Here is a 19,270-nt window from a genome sequence, read left to right on the forward strand (position 1 = left end):
AGTCCGGAAGCGTTGAATTGTCTTTCCTCGTGATGCCGGCATGGCAGCGTGGGCTGGGTCGTACGATGTACCTGTTTTCTTTGCCTAAGATGGTTTACTAATGTCTCAGATATTAATCTCGCCCTCTTTGCTACAATCTTGCTTCGACTCCGTTGTATGCGAGCAGATTGGGTGTGTACTCCGGTACTCCATCAATGACGTCCGGCTTGGCCAGCTCCAAGATTCTGGCAGTTACTGCCTCAACAGAGTCTAGGCCGGCTTCCAGGCTCTTCAGGTACAGCACCAGGCCAGAAACGTGGGGCGAGGCCATAGATGTGCCAGTCAATGCTACGTCCTTTCCTACTTCCAATGAAAGCGAGTACACATCAACTCCTGGAGCATACAAGTCCACTTTAGATCCAAAGTTGCTGTAGCTTAGAACAGTGTTGTTTGCAGCGCTAGCTGCGACCGTGATCGCACTGACTACTCCAGCTGGAGATACGCGGTTCACATCAACACCAGCGTTGCCGGCGGAGACGACTGACAGAATCCCGTGCTCAGATGCTGCGTGCACCAGGCTATCAAATGCGTAGTTGATAGGGCCGCCTTTTTGGGGTCAGCTTATCCAAACCAAGTTTGCAGTCACATATGACTCACCCAGGCTCATATTGATCACTGACACTGCAGCACGACCAGGGATCGACGTGATGTTGTTCACAGCCCAAGAGAATCCATCCATAAAGTCCGACATGACACCCTGCAGATGCATGTTAGCCTCTGCGTCTCGGTCGTTCCATTTAGTCCATTTAGTTACTCACTCGGCCAGGTGCTATTACTTTGATAGCAATAACACGCGCTTTCTTTGCAACTCCCCATGTTTTGGACGCAATAGTGCCAGCAACATGCGTGCCATGGCCAGTGCTATCTTCGAAAGGGATGTCCGCGAATACTGTGTATCCTAGTTCGGCCCGCCCTTCGAAGTCGGGGTTGTCGATCCAGACACCAGTATCAATCACATATGCGAATGTACCCTCTCCTCCGTTTTCGTCGTGGCGATATTCGAATCCATCTCTAAGGCTGGCATTGGCATCAATGGGGGCCACGTGGGAAATAGTGCCCAAACCCCATGTCGCCTGCTGCTGTGACACAACATTAAACGGATAGATGGAAGCATCTGGCTCCACACGCTCGACCTGTCACAAAAGTCAAACATTATCCCACTGTTCTCTTTTGTGACTAGACGTACGACTTCATTTGCTTGGATCTCCGTCAAGGTTTCTTCGTCGAAAGAACCCGTATAAGCGTGGAAAGAGCCGATGTCAAAGGTCTTTTCAACTCCGACGAGGTCGCGACGGGCTAGATTCCGCTTCTTGTGGACTTCGTGCACCCATCTGAGATGGTTTTCAACAGCAGTCTCGGGTATATTCGCCTTCAGACTGATGATGTATTTATTTGGAATCGCAAGGTCTCGACCTGCCAAGATTTGGGAAAAGGCAAATGGAATGCCGTTCAAAAGAATGGAGAGATTGAACTTCATTTTGACGCAGCTGGGGATCCGAAATTGAGAGGAACTCACTTTTCCGACGGGAGATTCCACGTTTTATGCTCTAGCTTTGATCACGCAACAATAATAGAAACTGCTGGTTACCCGAATCTGTTTTCTTGGCTCTCGTATTTCTAGCTCGCTAACCCTCAATAGGTAGGTCAACAAGGATCATCGCAAGGGGATCTTGACCGAATGGTACCTTGCCATCCCGCTTCACAAGATGCAATCACACAGCCTATTCACGTTGTCCAAGTGCCCCGGTGCACCATCTCAACTTCTAAGGACAGGATCAGGACGCATTTCTCAATATCTCGGACACGGGTCACACAGTAAATGTCGAGTGCTACGATTGACAAAACCTGTTTGAGCAGCAGCAGTAGAAAATTACCTCCCGGGCTCAGTAACTTATCAAGCTCGGCCAGACGGACCTTTGAGTAACCACTAATTCAATCCCAGTTTCCATGGAACTGAGAACCTCATTCTCAGGAGGCGGCCTTGTTCATAATTACTCCCGATGGATCTCGAGTAACCTCGTCACCCCACTGCGCCTCCCAATTGTTCTCCTGCAGATATTTTTTCCAAGCCTCATCGTCATCGTTCAGCCGGCGAGACACGTCCGGAATAACAAACAGCGCAATTATGGCACCTAGAACAGCAAACCCTGAGCCAATTAGGAAAGCTACCTGGTTTCCTTTGGAGGGATCCGACGTGTAGGAGTTGAGAATGGCCGTAAACACCTTAGATGAGTCAGTTTGAGAAGCAAAGACCACAATCTAGCGAGAAGAGACGAAGTTACCTGTGTCCCAATAGCCGCTCCAGCTTTTGAGAAAGCCGAGATTAGACCCATCATCTGTCCTCTTATGGACGTTGGAAAACACTCAGAAGCAGTCAAGACAACCGTACTGGACAGCTTGTTAGTCGAGCTTTTCCGCCGAATCTAGGCAACTCGCCCTTGTCTCACTTACCTTCCGGGTCCAACTTCGCCCAGCGTCAAGAAAATACCGTACAACACGACGAACAATGGGAAGATGTTTTGGATAGGGTTCATCGCTCCACCGAGAACAAATCCAAGGATTGCCTGCAGTGTGAACCCCAAGGCCATAGTCTGACGTCGACCAATCTTGTCGGAGAGATATCCTCCGATAAAGGGACCGGGTACGTAAAAGCAATTGATTACGACACCCCATCCAAGTGTTTTAACGAGGCTGTCACCGGCGTTGGCTCGAGACATGATGGTAGAGCTGAAAATACCAAAAGGAATGCTGATCCAGTTGTACAAGAACCAAGTCGAAGCGGAGCCGATGAGAGGCCTCCAATATCTTTTCAAAGCCAGCCAGTAAGGTGTGCGCTGCTTACGCATTGCTGACTTGCGGTATGCTGTTGAAACGGCCATGCGCATTCTAAACCAGAAAATAAGAAGCGGGGGCGCCATTCCAAGAGCAAAAGACGTTCGCCAAACGATGTCATACTTGGAAACTTGCTGACCAACACACAGCAAGAGAAGCAAGGGCACCAAAGCGCCCCAAATATATCCCAGACTGCTTGACAGATCCGCCAACATGGCGAACATGAAGCCTCTCCTCTTGCGATACTTGGCGTCTTCGTCTGTGGCTTCGGCTGCACCAGCGCCTGACACAGGATACTCTCCACCAGCACCAACGCCGGCTATACCGCGAGCCACAATCAACATCCAGAACATTCCAGTCGGGTCTGTTCCACTGGCCGCCGTGGAGAGCGTGATGCCCAGCACCAACAGAACTGTGGTTGCAACGGCGCCGGTCTTTCGTCCAAGTTGGTCAACTACCACGCCAAAAAGCAGCATGCCAACAATCATTCCGATGAGGAACGCATTTGACAGACGCTGGTAGATTGTGTCAGTTAATTCGTCGGGATACAGAATAGCGAGCAGCAGCTCCACATTGCCAATGACGGCGGCATTGCTGTAGAGACAACTGTTAGTTTCGCACGTCAAGAGGGATCAAGGCTAGATATGGCGAGAGTTCTGAAAAGAGTCATACTATCCGTCAGAACCAATCGCCAAGCCAGAAAATAAGACCATAAGCCAGACAGAAACGGTGCTGTAATAGGTCTTCTCAGGCTCCTCAGTCATGATGTCTATTTCTCCTTTCTCCACATTTGCGGCCGCTTTTGCATGATCGGCTGCAATCTTGTCGCTGCCCGCAAAAGTCGTCGGCATCTTTGTGGGCGCGTCGATGTCGTGTGTTGGTTCGGGGCTCATAGTGCCGGTTCGCTGCAGTTCCACGGGCAAAACATAAGATTGATGGGCAAAACCGGGAGAGAAGAGGGTAACGACAATCCTCCCCTAACTCCAGCGGACCACCCATCCATTTTACTCGTCACCGCGGCTCGATATCTCACCCAACCCTCCGGACCGGGTCCCTTAGGTCTTCGGCAAACAATAGGCAGCGATTGCATTCCTATCTGCTGGTCCGGTTCGGCGATGTAACCCGAGGGAAACACGCATGCGTTATCAACACCCTTGCGAATGATACAAGTTGGTCGCTGCAAGTGTTGGTACCTGCTGCGTGGCTGGCATGACTCGTGTGGGGAACATTCCAAAGCCAGGAAATGATCCGCATCTGCTGCACCCCGGAGAGGGGTTGGTGCGCGAAGTCGGACAGCCCCCGACATCCGACCTCTCGGCAGTTCATCCTCTGTCGTCTCTGCATTTGCCTGTCATTTTCTCACTCGCAAAAAAATCAAAAAGACACAATTCCATTCGTCAGTTTGACTTGACAAATCTTACAATTGTATGTTGAAGATACAAAACGACCGATGCCAAATTCAGAGAAGCATCCCAGAGGCGCTCCAGCCTTTCCGGCTCCGACGCCGCATTCGAAGGCGAGCGGCACCCGAATGGTTCCCCTTGTTGCGACTGCGCTCTTTCTCTTGGCTATCACTTTCTACAAATGTTCTTTATCCCACATCAGCCAACACACAGTCTTCCAAAAGGTTCAGCAGTGCGCCATCGACAACTTGAGGTCTGACTTGTCGTTTATTGACTCTGCTGTGCCCATTGCCAGCGACGAGTTCATTGAGCGACGGGATCGTCTTGCCAAGGCCTTAGCCGCTACAGGTGTAGACGCCTTCGTACTTGAGCCCGGCTACACTTTTCAGTAAGCAGTCCGCCCTGTGAAAATAGCCTTTCTGTCGGTTCTGACGTTGGACAAGATACTATGGCAATATTTCCCAAGTCGATTGGGAGCCATGGGAGCCTGAGGAGCGACCGTTCCTGATGTTGGTCTTGCCTCAGACCTCATCATCTGGTGAAGTCACTGCCAAAACAGCTTTTCTGTCCCCCCATTTCGAAGAGGGCCGAGTTCGCATGTTGGGAATTCCTTCTAGAGACGAGGATCTTGACATTGTGATCTGGGAAGAGCACTGGAATCCATACGATACACTACTTAAGTCGCGTCTCTTCGATGGCCACAAGGCCAAAGTCATGGTTGATGAGGAGATGCGTGATTACATCGTCCGTGGTCTGGACTCCGTCGGATTTGAGACCGTCGGTCTGAACCCGGAAGTGGAGCTTGTGCGACAACAGAAGACTCCTGCAGAAGTAGAGCTGCTCCGCGCCGTCAACACCGGGACCGTGGTTGCGGTTAGGGCAATGCGGCCTTGCCTAGTTCCTGGTCTCACCGAGGATGAGGTAACTGAAATCCTGAACGGTGCTCTTTTGTCCATCGACTTCCAACTCTTCTTCAACATTGTTTTGTTTGAAGAGCACGGAGCCTTACCCCATGGCGGCTTCGTCACTGGCTGGAAGAAGTTGACGACCGAGAGCATGGTCGTCATTGATGTTGGCGCTCACTATTTGGGTTACAGCTCGGACATCTGTCGCAGTTTCTTCATTGACCCGCCCAAGATAGAAAGACGCAGCATGATTGGTATGCTCCTGGGACTTCTCGGGAAGTCATCAACAATGCATACCTCTGAATTGACCTCCGGGCTCCGAGCGGAGAAGTTCAAGGTCTGGGACATTGTGTTGGAAGCACAGACTGCGGCTGCTGCTGCTTTCAAGCCGAACAACACGGCTGCCAGTGTTGACATTGCCGCGCGCACTGTTATTGAGGATGCAGGCTACGGTTACGGTTTTACTCACCGTCTGGGACATGGCATTGGTATCAAAGGTGAGTTTTCGTACCCGCCGCCGAGACCCACGTATGATTGCTAACGTTTCTTAGCCCACGAGTCCCCTTACTTGAATAAGTGGAACAACCAAGTTTTGCTTCAGCCGGGCATGACCTTCACCAATGAGCCAGGCATCTACCTTGAGAATAGGTTTGGTGTAAGACATGAAGACATCTATCTCGTCAAAGAGTCTGGAGAAGCCGAACTACTCACAGGTCGCCGAGCTACAGGACCGTATGATCCGTAGCTTCTGTGCGGGTCTGAATGAGTAAGAAGGAAGGATATACACTTCAGACTTCCCTAGACAATAGATATTCTCTCCGTATGAGACAGATCAAAAATATCAGGTCCTGCCCCTGACTGCGGTGTAGAGAAGAATATCCCAACCCGGTAGAACTCTCCACTCACGAGCGTCGGGTAGATCACCAACCCATATGCCGTTCGATCCTTCTTTGCTATAGGTCTTAACGGCTGTTTTCCTTCAATGGGATGACGCACTCCACTCTGCTCATTGTGATCAATGCGGCATTCTATCCATTCGTCGCTCTCAGCATCGTCTTCACAGAACTCATTTGCCTTAGGCTCTTCGATCGTACTCCCAATGAGGATCAATCGAAGTCTTGAACCCTCCACCCCCAAAGTAACCATCACGATATCATTTCGGAGACATTCAAAGTCCAACTGTATATCGACGGTGGTTGTTCCATCGCATTGAAGCCGGAAAATGCTTTCGTCGCACCACGCCGCCTGTTCCTGTGTCGTCGACATGCTGGATTTAAGAGAAAGCGATTTGGCGGTAATCTCCAATACGCCGTTGGATACTGCACCAAATTGATTGGGCCCGGACGGCGTAGCCTCGAAATGATGCAGATCATACTCTGGCTGACAGCGGGTGTGTGAAAACACAGCGTACTCTCCGACTTGATACATGGGGAAGGCAACTCCGTCGCACATGTGGGCAAGTCTGGCCCAGCTCCATGAGGGTCCCATGTAAGTCCTAGGGCTCAATAGCCCATCCAGCCAGACTCGGTCATCTGCTGCCTCAACGCGCATCCATACCAATGCCCGGTGGAGATCCCCTTTCCAGAGTCCTGCTACATATTCGTCACAAACTAAATCCTGGAATAGGCGAGCTGTGCCCGCAAATGCCGGTAAAACGTCCGTTCCGACTGTCAGGGTTTTGGTCCGGTCCGTGTAAGAGGTGACAAGGCGGGAAGACCACCTATCATAAAGTTCAACGCGGTCATACTCCATATGCTTCGCTGATGGAAATTGAAATGATTCGCTCCCAGCCCAGTGACGGCATTGCTTGGAAACGTGAAATTCGGAGCAAGAGAAATGGACACTGCGCTTCCCGAATAGCAACATTCGTGTTGAAAGCACGTTTTCCTGGAAGGTCCATCCTCTGTCATCCCAGTTACTCTCTGCGACATCATAGTCCATTGACCAAGGGTCCAGACAGTGTCCTGTCTCGCGGATGACTGGCTGGTCAACTGCAAACGAGCCTGTGATGCTGGGATGAAGTCGGGATTGAAAAGGTAGAATCATCTTTGCTCGCTTCTGCAGAAATCCTTGCCGACAGCTGGCCGACCCTAACGCGCAGACAGTAACGTATGCATTGCGATAAATCTTGTCCATTATGGCGCACTGGATGGCCCAGTCGCTTCCAGCACCCTGGATGATACAGAGTGCGTCGACCCGGAGATATCTCAACCCAAGAGCTCTAGTGACCATTATGGATTCCTGGATTGAAATGGTGAGCTCTGAGAAATCAAAATTCTGAAGCCTTTGGGCCATGTTCGCCGCGGTCAGTTTTGCCTGAGCTAAGGCATCTTCTTTCTTTCCCCAACAGTAGCTCAGGGCCGCATATCTTCGGTCAAAGGTTTCGGGTCCCTGCCATATTTCCCTTTTTGGAACAATTTTGAGAGCATCATTGGACACATCTATGAGTCTGTCGGGAATGAAATGCTCTCGTGCCATGGGATGACAAACTTGTGTATGGTTTTCGCACAAGGAAAGCTTCTCTTCCATCCACTGAACGTATTCAGGATCCAGGTAAGAGATTGGGTCGCCAAGACTGAGCCATGAAGCAACTGGTTGTGCGCCTAGACTATCTACAAGGCTAGGACATTAGTCTTCCTGCTTTTTCAATCCAGTGTCATGTTCAATAGTTACCCGATGATGTGTGGGTGGGAATTACTCTGCTGGACGTGATTCGAAAATCAGCGGAAAGACTTTTTATCAAATCTGTATAGCTGGTCAATGTCTAACCATAAGAACTACACCATTTCTTACTTTTGCTGTGGGAGTGAAAGTGGGCATTCATTACTAACGCCCGAAGCCCGCGTCTTGCAACTCCAGGAGACAGGCCCCATGCGTAAGATAACGATGTCTTGACAAATCCTCTGACTTCATGCAACTCAAACATTCTGTCCGCACGAATCTCAGTGAGTGCGTCTTTAATCCAACGACAAATTGGGCAATAGAAACTTTGCAGACGAGCATGGAGTTGTTCGAGTGATGGCCAAGTGATTTCGAAATGCCAGTCAATCGGAATCTCGAAAGATTCACACTCGCTGTCAAAGTCAAGATACTGTGACCCATCTGCTGCTACTGTTGTATGACTGCCGAGTTGGTCGTCGTTGAGAGGGATCGCTTGGCAGTGACTGCAGAGAATCGACATTGAAAGGATCATGTCATACCGGTGTTGGTCCATTTTGACAGGCGGTTTGGTCCAAATCTTTCATGGTGACGGAGGGCAAAGATAACTTTTGGCCTTTTGCTCCGAAGCACCAAATGTTTGGATGAGTCAGACGGGAACTGTGCAGTAATTGGTCGCGACGACCTGCCATGCTGACGCCCCCACCTCCTACGAACTTGAGTGGGCGACATGATCTGGTTCTGCCGAGGTTCGCATCGCAACGTATGGCAAACTAGTATGCTGTTATTCGACATCTCGAATTCTGTCTAGTTCGTTGATAATTCCAGCTTAAATTTTGGCTGGAGATATTAAGAGCTGGCAGCTAATGCCTACAATTCATCATGCACACTCTGGACCCCATCCTGCTCTGCAACTGGCGACTGACCATCCCAAGGCTGGACGTTGCCCTCGGAAATATCGACAATGAAACTTTCCACGCTTTTGGTGTCAAGTTTGCCAATGTACGGGAAAATCTGTCCAGTTTGGGGGTTCTGAAGCGCCAATGCTTCAGATATGTCTTTTGGAAGTCCTAGCCCTACTAGCATGTCGGAATACTCGCTAGAGTCCACAGTAACAAAGTTGAGGTACTCCTGAAAGTTTCTTGCGAGCTGTCTGATGTCGCTGGAATACTCTTCCCGTCGCTCGTGGTCAGAGGCAAAGAAGTACACAAGGGATTTGCCAGCCTGGTAGCAATAAGAGCCCACTCAGATACATGTCTCGACTGTGAAAACTTACACTCAAGTGTTCCATCTCGTTCCTCCGCGTGAGCTGTGCCACGAGAGGCGTGGAGCACTGACGGATGAGCGACTGTAACGCATCAACTGCCGAAAGGTCGTTTGCATTGAACTGGAGGCTGTCAAGATTGTTATGGCAGCTCATGCTAGACGATGTATCTGAGCCTTGCACCACACCAAATGAATATCGGTCATGGTGATGCTTTGCTAAATTGTCAAATCTTACTCGCAGACTGTCGTCGTTATTCGCCAGTCTGGCGACGAGAACAACATTGTCGCTCTTTGAGAAGTCACTTGCAGCATTTTGCGTGACATATGTGATTACTGGACGCGACAATCTCTTCACAAAAGCCGTGATACTGTCGGTAACCTTTAGCCATGAATCCCTCAGATTTCAAAATGGGACAAATACTCTTTAGTCCTGCGGGGCCCGCGGTATCTTTGCATGCTGCCGTCTTTAAGATACAGTCTGATGGCCGGGAAAGACGCTAGATCAGTCTCGTCGCAGAGAGAACGGTCGTGGAGACAGTCGACTGCGATGGCGTTGGGGTGTTCTTGATGAACCTCTGCCCATTGGGGTTCGAGGCTGTCGCTTGCAGCGCTGCAATACGAATCAGTACAAGCGTGTTCGGCGTCGTCTTCCTGACAATGGCAGACCATACCTTGAGGGCTAATGTAGATCAGAAAATGGTTTTCTGCAGCAGTTGTCAAATCCAAGAGAAGAGCTCACCGCAACGACTGGGGCAGGTCAGAACTCATGTTTGGGGCCAGATCAGGGATAATGTACTCACAAGCAACCAACGTGTCTTGGTTCCTTGTTAAGGCACTGCGAAACTCGTCCGCGGTCGCGAATTTCCAACATTGCACGAGATGTGCAGCGCCTAGCACCAAACCGACTGTGTTCAAAAACATTATAAAAGATTTGGATCCCGTGTCACCTAGTCAATGACTGAGAAGAGAATGAGAAACCAGACGACGTTGAAAAAGAGCTCGGGGGAGCTTTAGGTTCCAACGCGTTCCGGGGGATTACCCCAGTGCTTTGGGGGCCGACGCCCCATAATCGCGCCGTTTTCGCCCCTTGAGCCACGAAGATCAGACAAGGAAGCCCCTGAACTAGCCTCCGACTTGCTGAGAGAGTTAAGCCACCAGCCTGTGAACGCCAGCCCCAAAACACATTGAGTTTCATCAGCTCCTCCATCGGATCCGTCATCCGACTTTAGCTGTTGGCTTGACTGATTGATAAAAGGGATATCGTGAGACTCCCACCCCCGAACACCACTTTCCATATCCTGATACGTCCAAGTGAGCGAGATGGGGTTCCTAGCAGCAGCAAAAACGTTGGCCCTCGTGGCAGCACTGGCAACCCCAGTTGTCGGACACGATCAGAAGCCAATGACCAACTACCAATGCACTCATCCACCATACAAGATGCACATCGTCTCGAAATCGCCACTGGTCATTTACATCCCAGATTTCGTTACACCAGCCGAACGAAAACATCTCCTGGAGCTTGGGTGGGTGAACCGAGATATCTATTCCCATGCTTGCCTGCCACCCCGCTGACAATTCATAGAAGCGAGACCTTCACCCACTCCGGCGTCATCGACGCAGCCGGTGGAAAGACAACCCATCAAGTCCGCACCTCGCAGAGCACAGCTCTATGGCGAGATGATGTCGTTCGCTGTATCGAGGACCGTGCCATCGCGTTCCAAGGCTACAGCATGCCCAAGAGTCACATTGAACCCCTGCAACTAGTCAAGTATGGGCAGGGCCAGCGGTATCACTTTCACACCGACTGGTTCACAGATCCCAAGCATACCACGGCATCTCAGGGCGGGAATCGGATATCGTCTTTCTTTGGATATGTCTCTGTTGTCAATGTGACGGGCGGGGGAACCAACTTCCCCATGTTAGATGCCCCTCACGACGAACGGTGGTGCGAATTCATCGACTGCGACGAGCCTTGGGAGAATGGGGTGACGTTCCGTCCGGTGGAAGGCAATTTTGTGTACTGGGAGAATCTTTTGTGGGATGGCACTGGAGACCAGCGAAATCTGCACGCCGGGCTGCCTGTGACCAGTGGGCAGAAGGTTGGCATGAACATTTGGACGCGACAGGCGCCTCTTAGCAAGGAACTCCGAGGAGAAGAATAACCGCAACCTGGTGAATAATTTCCATACATGTATCCGTAATGGCAAGGAACCAAAATGTCATGCACCGGGTGTCGGACCAGAGTAGGATCATGTAAACAATCATCTCTAGTGAAAACAATGACTTGAACCTGGGGAGACCCCATTTCAAGCGGTGTTAACAGCGGCTTCTAGTTTTGCGCTTGCACCTGTATCAAGGTTCCCGTGGTTTGTGTGTTTCAACGGATGTACAGCTTCTATCACGTCATCTCATCGGGGATCAACAAGGAGCGTCTGGCGCGTAGGTAGAAGACACTTTCTGTAGAAATTGTCCACAATGCCCCGGACGAAACTCTATCAACATCACAACCGCCTAACATCCCAAGAGGCCGAGTCCAAGCGATGACAACGAGAGCAACGTGATAACATGGAGGCCAGGCGGTGCTGTGGCCAAAACCAAAAGCGATTGCCGGCTTCAAGCGTAATAAGATTGACCAAGGTGCTGTATTTTAACACACAAGCTGCCTGGTGGCTCAAATCATTGTACCATGGCGGGAAAAGGAACAACGTAAGAAGAAGCTGAGAGACGTATCAATAGACGTGGGATGGCATCGATGCGGGGTTCTGCAGCCCGAGCCGCTGGGAAGATGAGATGAACCTGGCAGCTCAAAACGGGAAGTTTCATGCAGACGCATCAAGTCAAGCTAGAATTCTTTTTCTAATGCGACGAGAGCGGCAATTTGTAGCTTGTTCCCCTCAAACAGCCACAGACATGCAGCTTTAGTAGCTGATGACAGAGTGTTGCGGCCCATGGTGGATCGGCCGGATTCTGAAATGTAGTGAGGATAGTGGCAGCAGTACGCAAAGGAGCATTGAGTACGAGAGCGGATGAGCATTCTGAATGGCAACGAGTGGCGGGCTCGGGAGATGAGGTAGGACCCGAGTATGATGGCAATGGGGCGGCTTGAAGTCAAATAAAGTGAGATATCCGCGAGGGAATTTCGGGATTGAAACGGATGAATCGGCGTCGAGATTGGGGTCGTAGCCAGGCCGGGTGGCTGCGACGGGACGGGGGTCGACCAGGATGCTGGGTGATGAAGCGGCCGCGGAACCCGACTCAGGCGATGGGGAAACGGGGCCATCTGCATCAAAGACAAGTCTGGTGGACACATTTAAAAGGAGCGAAACGGACGACTGCGCTCACTGTCTCATCAGTTACAGTATGGTGACTTGGCACAAGTCTACAGGGTAGCTAGTGGACATGAAAATGTGTCCGATAAGACTAGTCTGTGGTTGACATGCTCTTGGCTTGCGGATTGAAAGAAGAAGAGGTGCTCTGGACGTGGACAGCCAGAGATGGCAGATGATGGCGGAATCCCGCAGCCGAGATCCAAAAATAGGGGGGGCGCCTTCCGCCCGGATTCGCGTGGCAAGGCAGGCTGGCGCAGAGCAGCTGAATGTCGGCTGCCAGCTCATGAGGCGGCAGACTCCGAAACAACCAATTGCTATGAACAACTTGTCAAGAGTCTGCATTATGTACTGCGCATCCGTGATTACTTCTTCCCAAGGTTTTGGGCGTGAATGAAGACTGGGGTTTAAAGTTGATTGAGACAGGCGCGATAAATCTGTGGCAATTTCGCGGGTGCAGTCAGGATGAGGACGGGCGCATTTTCAGGGGCACTGAAGGCAGTTTCCTTTTCAGCAGGTGCGAACTCACAGAGTGGCGTCATGGTGGAGCGACAGGGACTCACTGCTGCACCTTCAAACCACCTAGTACTCAAGAGGTAATGAGGAAACATGGTTGACTGCCTACACTAGTACCTAAGCAAGATCGTTCATAGTACGTAGATGGGAGACTGGGAAAACGGCAGAGCAGCAACAAGAAGCGAGACGAGAAAGAGAAAGCTAAGAAAAAAAAAAAAAAATAAAAAAAAAAAAAAGCTTGACTTGACTCGGGGACTTGTCGAGACTCTGTTTTTCTGGGCGCTTTGCTTTGTAGCAGACATCCTTCCGTGGGTACGATTAGGCATGGGGGTTTCTCTCCTTTTGTCGTTCTCCATTTGCAGTGCAGTGCAGCGTGATGTCGTTTGGCGCCGTTGGTCGGTCGGCTTGGCTTTCGGGAGGCTACAGATCAAAAGGAAGTTGGTGCGAGGATACGGCATGGAAACGCAAGGGGGGGGGGGGGGGGGGGGGAGTCAAACGGGGCGGGCTTGGGTTGGGGCTACACGGCGTTGTGTACAGATAGCCGCTGGTGAAAGCAACGCTACACCTGTCGCGAATGCACATGCTCGTCGTTTAGATTTCACGCAGTAGAGGGAGGGAGGGGTTCATCTGACAGACGGTGCAGCGGCGCGCTTCTCCTTCTGCATCAGTCCCATTCTCCGGTCTGTCAAGTTGAGGCGAATTGCCAGCCTACCTAGTTTCCCTTTCTTTGCGGCCTGTGCCGTGTCGTATTGGCAGATTGCACCGTACTTGTACACTTCCATCGCATCGCGCCTGCCGTCTCGCCGTCCGTCCGTAATTAACCGAGCTCGCCTTACCGTCGCGAGCCAACCAAACGGCGCCAATCCAGCACAAGCACCGTCGCCCCTGTCGGTACGTACCTACCAGGCGAAGGTCACAGTGGTCCTTCTTTTTCCATCGGGGTGTCCACATGCCCACAGTCCACTGTGAGTGCCTTTCCCGCCCTGCTCGTGTTGGCAGTTTTAGGCCGCCAAGCTTCTCTGTGGCTTGCCTATTGGCCCATCCCGAGCATGGCTCTTTCCCTCCTTGATGCCAAGCGAGAGAAAACCGCATAGGAAGTGCAGGTACTTGAGAGGGTCCCCACTTAAAAGTTAACATTGAATTCAAAGTTTCCCAACCTAGCTCCTTTACCTCCAACACTGTGAGCATTCGTGGTGGGGGTCTCACTCTCACGCTCTCTCTCTCTCTCTATACAGAGAGTCCTTGAGGCGTAACGTCCGTGTATCAACCACAGAGCATCGACATCGTCAATTCTTGGCCCCCGGTCCCTGCCTGTTCCCATCAATGCGCGCGCCTGGCTCAACGCGTCAATGTGAAGCTGGATACCTATTTAGGTCCGTTTCGAAGGCAAACCCGAACGGACAGCGGGACCGAAGCATCCAGTACGGTGATATACCTGGGTAGGCAGCTGAAGCTAAACACTAAACTAAAGTATCCTGCCGTTTGGCCCGTCCACTCCCCCTTCTCAAGTTCTCCCTCTACACTCTACACATGCAGTGATAGCTCCCCACGCCATCCAAAACTCCAGGTCCCGCCGCCCCGGTCCTTTTTATTCTAGCGCAGGCCTTGGCTTTGGTGGCTCTTTTTTCATCTCCAAGAGGCTGCCTGCCGTGCCTGCCTACCTGCCATCCAAACCGCCTCAGTTCCTGCGTGTCATCCTCTTTTTCTCTTCCTTCGCTTCCGCCTCTTCGTCACTTTGGCTGGGTACCCTCTTCCTTGCTCACTCTCTCCCTCGCAAGCAAGGTCCAGCTCTAATCAATCCACTTGCGACGGCCCGTTTCCTCCTCCACGCATCTCGAGCTCGGCCGCACTCCTTGTCCGGGGCACCCTGTCTTCTTCTTGTTTCCGTCATCCATCCGTCCTCTCTTTTGGCTTTGCTGTTCTTTTTGCCCTCGACGTCCCTCGAGCTCTCTCTTCCTCCTCTCCAACGTCTCTCTCCGATTGCGATCGCGCGCGCCACGAGTACGACCCGATACCTCACGCTCTCTGTTCGGCGCCATACATAGTACCCGCCGCGATACCTCCTGTCTCACGCAGCGCTTCCCGCGACCGACCGATCGACTTGCACCACCGACCTCCGTTGTGCCCGTCGTTCCCGTCGGTACACCGTCCTAGACCCTGGGCAACACAGACAGATCATGGGCTTGACCCAAAGACGGCATGACGGTTTTGTAAATCCCATACTCGCTTCCAAAATGTTATCCCGCCGTGCCCTTACCGTCCTTGCGCTCGTCACCGTCACCGCCGTCGTCTTCCTCATTTCCTCGCGGAGACTCGGCGCCGACTGGGCCATCGAGGGTCCCAACTACCATCCATTCCAACAAGGCCATGGCCCGCCTCCTCCGCCAGGTCCGCCAGGAAGTTCACCAAGCGCCGGTCCCGGAGGGCGTCCTCCCCCACCCGGCCCGCCGCCTCCCGGAGGCAAGCCCGACAAGCCCAGCGCCGAAGATGACCGCCAAGCGCAGCATAACGTGACGAACCAAGACATCCCTTACCGTCCTCACGATCCCATCTGCGACACCTTCCCCGACACGAGCAACATTCTCGTCATCATGAAGACGGGCGCCACCGAGTCCTTCGACAAGGTCCCGACCCAGCTCATGACAATGCTCAAGTGCTTGCCCGAGTTCTTCATCTTCTCCGACCTCGACCAGACCATTGCCAACTACCATATCCGGGATAGTCTCGACAGCGTCCTGCCAGAGGCCATGGACGGCAACAAGGACTTTGACCTCTATCGCCGCCAGAAGGCCTGCCAAGCCGACCAGCAGAGCTGCAACAAGCTTGCCGTGTCCAAGGATGAGGGATGGAACCTCGACAAGTACAAGAACGTCCACATTGCCGAGAAGACATATCACATGCGTCCCAACTACGACTGGTACGTCTACATCGACGCCGACACCTACGTCCTGTGGCCCACGCTTGTTCAGTGGCTCAAGAAGCTCAACCCCAAGAACAAGCACTATCTCGGCAGTGTGACTATGATTCGTAACTTTATCTTTGGCCATGGTGGCTCCGGCTACATCATCTCTCAGGCTGCCCATCGCGACATGATTGCTGGCAAGGAAAAGGTTGGAAACCAGTGGGACGTCCGCGCTAGCAAGGAGTGCTGTGGTGACTACATCTTCGCCCTCGCCATGAAGGAAAACGCGGACGTGGACGTTCATAATGTGGTAAGTATTGATTGCCCGCTTTCAACCGCGCGCGCAACCTTCTGATCCGTCGCAGTGGCCCACGATCAACGGCGAGAAGCCCTTCACGCTGCCCTACGGACCGACGCACTGGTGCCACCCCATCGTCACAATGCACCACATGAATGCCGAGGAGATCTCGACCTTTTGGGAGTTCGAACACGAGCGCTACGCCGACCCAAGCCTGCCGAGCCCGCCCCCCGTCATGCGCATCAAGGACATTTACCACCGATTCTTCGCCCCGAAGATGATCCCCGAACGCGCCGATTGGGACAACCTCGCCGACGATCGATTCTACCTCGACGAGGCGGCCAACAAGCACGACGATACACAGCTTAGCCGCGCCAAGCTGGACGACCTGTCGCCCGAAGAGAAGGAAGCGCACAGGTCCTTTGGCCAATGCCGCAAGGCATGCGAAGCCGACCAGAACTGCTTCTCCTTCCAATACAGAGACGGCGTCTGCGGCTTCAGCTGGGCCTTCAAGCTTGGCCACCCTGTCCGGAAAGAGTCCCAGGAGGAGAAGCGCCGCATGTCCGGCTGGGACGTTCGCAAAATCAACTCCTGGATCGAGAAGCAAGGCGAGTGCGGACCCGTCAAGTGGCCCGATGTCTGAGAGATCAAAACTCGACAAACGAGACGCATGCCGATCGTCGCCGGAGATCACCCGTGAGGTTCGACGACGATGGGTTAAGATTGGCAGATTCGAGAGACGACTGCGAGGTTACGACTGCCATCCAAGGCTCGAGACGTGACGTATGTTTCACGTGGGTCCCTATACCATGTCTCAGGGCGCCAATGTCTTGGATACACCAAAGCGGACTGTCTTGGAAACGGCAGGGGAAAAGAAAACGGTTTCTCCCCCAATTCTGAATTTCCCTGGTCTCGCACTACGGTTTCCGTCAAAGAAACCGATCGACAACGAAAAAAAAGCCACCCGGCTCGGCATATAGAATTTCCCAGCCCAAGCGTGTGTGTATGTGTGTTTTATTTTCTGTATGTACAACTATTACGAAGACGGCGGCAAGAGTCCTTGGAAATGCTCTGGCGTTCACATTGGAAAGACTTTTGTTTTTATTGGAGACGGTGTCTTTGGCTAGCAGACTGGAGCAGGGAGGGGGCCGGGTTCGTTCAGCTGGGCGCCAGACGCCGATGCTCCTGATAGAAAAAGCTCTTTTGGGTACCGATTTACTATCTTACGTACATATATTCCGATTCGCATATCATATCCTCATTCTACGACGTCCTTCCTTTCTGCGTGCGTGCTGCCTGTCGTTCGACTTGACGTGTAAGCTCTCCCGGCTGACCGGGAAAGAGCGAAGGTTTCAGATGGCAACCGGCGACTTTCTTGACTCAGGCCTTGAGACACTAGACAAGGCGGCCGCGACCGATATGGTACAACCTTGCACACGACTCTCTGCTCGCCCTGTCGACTCTGGAACGACGGTTCATCCGGCATTCTGTGTGCTATTTCTGGCTTCCGCTGGCTGGAATGCTGATCACTTGAAAAGAAGTTGCGGGGGTTTGATGCGGCACTGATTCAATCTGAGAAAGAATGACGACGGAACGGACGCAATCATGGTGGTGATCATAACATCATGAATTATCTATTCCTTGTTTTGCTTTTTTCTTCCTGTCTCCATCCCTGTAATACCTTTTGGTCTTATTTGCTCATCAACTCTGCGCCGCTGCGAATGACGCCGACCACGGCACCCGTCTGCACGGCTTCGCTGCCTCCACCCGCAACGCGGTGCTCAATGTCCGCCAGCCCGTCAAGCCACTTGATCATCACCTCTGACTTGACCTCCAACGTGGCCAGCTGCTCCGAAACCGCCGTGATAATGTCCGCCAGCGCCAGGCCCCGCGACACCTTTAGCGAGTTGATGGTCGTCAAACAAGTAGTTACGTCGGTCGTGCTCAGGAGGGTGTCGAGGATCTCTTGGATGGCATCGGGCTGCGGGGCGGCGATGCAGTTGTATATCGTCTCGGTCGTGATTGTCTCTCTGACGATTTCGCTGTCGGGGACCTTGGGCTCGTCCTTGGTTCGGAGTGGTGTACCTTGACATGTTAGCTTGCAAAGGATACGGCTGCACGCTACTGCTTACTTGATGCATGGCAGGCCTGAAGCACGTTCAGCGCCCGTCTCATGTCTCCCTTGCTCAGCTTTACCAGCGCCTCTGTCGCCTCGGACATGATCTTGACGTGCTCCTCCTCAATGACCTTATCCACCAGAACCCTGATATCACGCTCCTTCAACGGGCTGAACCTGAACCGCGTGCATCGCGACAGCAGCGCGGGCGACAGCTTGTGGGAGTAGTTTGCAATGATGCAGAACCGTGTGTTGACCGTATACTTTTCCATGATGCGGCGAAGAGCCATCTGGGCCGTGTTGGTCATGGCGTCGGCTTCGTCGAGGATGATGAGCTTGTACGACGCCATGCCGCCCGCCTTGGCGGCGGGGCCGAGAGTGAAGATTTGCTTTGTCGAGGCAAAAGTCTTGATCTGCTCGCGCACGACGTCGATACCACGGTCGTCGGAGGCGTTGAGCTCGAGGACCATCTGGCGCATGTTCTCGGCGCCGTAGATGCGTCGGGCGAGGGCGAGGATCGTGGAGGTCTTGCCCGTTCCCGGGGGCCCGTAGAGGAGGAGGTGGGGAAGGCGGTTGGAGTCAACAAACTTGTTGATCGTGGCGAGGATGTCTTGGTGGCCCGAGACGTCATTCAGGTTGACCGGACGGTACTTTTCGACCCAAGGCAAGCTGTCTTCGGCTTCGACGGGGAGGTTGGCGGCACTGCGTTTGCCCTGCTTGGCATCGGACGAGAAGGTGATGTCTTTGGACGCCGGAGCATCGACGTCCATTTCATCTTCGTAGTCAGACATGGCGACAATTTGAGATGGAAGATGGTCAATCTGGAGGTCCGGCGGTGTCGAGCGAGTACAGCAAAGGAGACCACCGTACCTACGGACGTAGCTGGGCGATTTGGTGCGTGATGCAATTGAAGCATCGAGACGCGTTGCGACGCGTTAAGGAATTGGAGCGCACGTGACCACTTAAAGTGCTGGTCCCACCTACCGCGACCGTGCGTGTTGTCGCGAAA

General features: G+C 52.6%; 6 protein-coding genes across 6 annotated transcripts; 3 read left to right on the forward strand and 3 right to left on the reverse strand.

Moving 5' to 3' along the window:
• Nucleotides 1-130: 130 nt before the first annotated feature.
• Nucleotides 131-1,516, reverse strand: COL26b_010531 (uncharacterized protein; the record flags this gene model as incomplete). Its single annotated transcript, XM_053183226.1, has 4 exons — nt 131-585; nt 637-736; nt 798-1,172; nt 1,226-1,516. The coding sequence occupies 4 exons, from the start codon at nt 1,514-1,516 to the stop codon at nt 131-133; spliced, it is 1,221 nt and encodes a 406-aa protein (XP_053032794.1).
• Nucleotides 1,517-2,486: 970 nt separating this feature from the next.
• Nucleotides 2,487-3,722, reverse strand: COL26b_010532 (uncharacterized protein; the record flags this gene model as incomplete). The annotated part of the gene is made up of 2 exons (XM_053183227.1): nt 2,487-3,465; nt 3,544-3,722. The coding sequence occupies 2 exons, from the start codon at nt 3,720-3,722 to the stop codon at nt 2,487-2,489; spliced, it is 1,158 nt and encodes a 385-aa protein (XP_053032795.1).
• A 1,149-nt stretch (nt 3,723-4,871) lies between these two features.
• COL26b_010533 (uncharacterized protein) lies at nt 4,872-5,949 on the forward strand (the record flags this gene model as incomplete). The annotated part of the gene is made up of 3 exons (XM_053183228.1): nt 4,872-5,676; nt 5,731-5,834; nt 5,866-5,949. 3 exons carry the CDS (start codon nt 4,872-4,874, stop codon nt 5,947-5,949), a joined length of 993 nt encoding a protein of 330 aa, XP_053032796.1.
• A 4,591-nt stretch (nt 5,950-10,540) lies between these two features.
• Nucleotides 10,541-11,265, forward strand: COL26b_010534 (uncharacterized protein; the record flags this gene model as incomplete). Its single annotated transcript, XM_053183229.1, has 2 exons — nt 10,541-10,626; nt 10,686-11,265. 2 exons carry the CDS (start codon nt 10,541-10,543, stop codon nt 11,263-11,265), a joined length of 666 nt encoding a protein of 221 aa, XP_053032797.1.
• A 3,914-nt stretch (nt 11,266-15,179) lies between these two features.
• On the forward strand, nt 15,180-16,788 carry COL26b_010535 (uncharacterized protein; the record flags this gene model as incomplete). The annotated part of the gene is made up of 2 exons (XM_053183230.1): nt 15,180-16,157; nt 16,213-16,788. 2 exons carry the CDS (start codon nt 15,180-15,182, stop codon nt 16,786-16,788), a joined length of 1,554 nt encoding a protein of 517 aa, XP_053032798.1.
• A 1,047-nt stretch (nt 16,789-17,835) lies between these two features.
• On the reverse strand, nt 17,836-19,052 carry COL26b_010536 (uncharacterized protein; the record flags this gene model as incomplete). Its single annotated transcript, XM_053183231.1, has 2 exons — nt 17,836-18,230; nt 18,278-19,052. The coding sequence occupies 2 exons, from the start codon at nt 19,050-19,052 to the stop codon at nt 17,836-17,838; spliced, it is 1,170 nt and encodes a 389-aa protein (XP_053032799.1).
• Between the last annotated feature and the right edge of the window lie 218 nt (nt 19,053-19,270).

Source organism: Colletotrichum chrysophilum (assembly GCF_026319265.1).
Source record: "Colletotrichum chrysophilum strain AFK26 chromosome Unknown scaffold_114, whole genome shotgun sequence".
Classification (NCBI taxonomy): domain Eukaryota; kingdom Fungi; phylum Ascomycota; class Sordariomycetes; order Glomerellales; family Glomerellaceae; genus Colletotrichum; species Colletotrichum chrysophilum.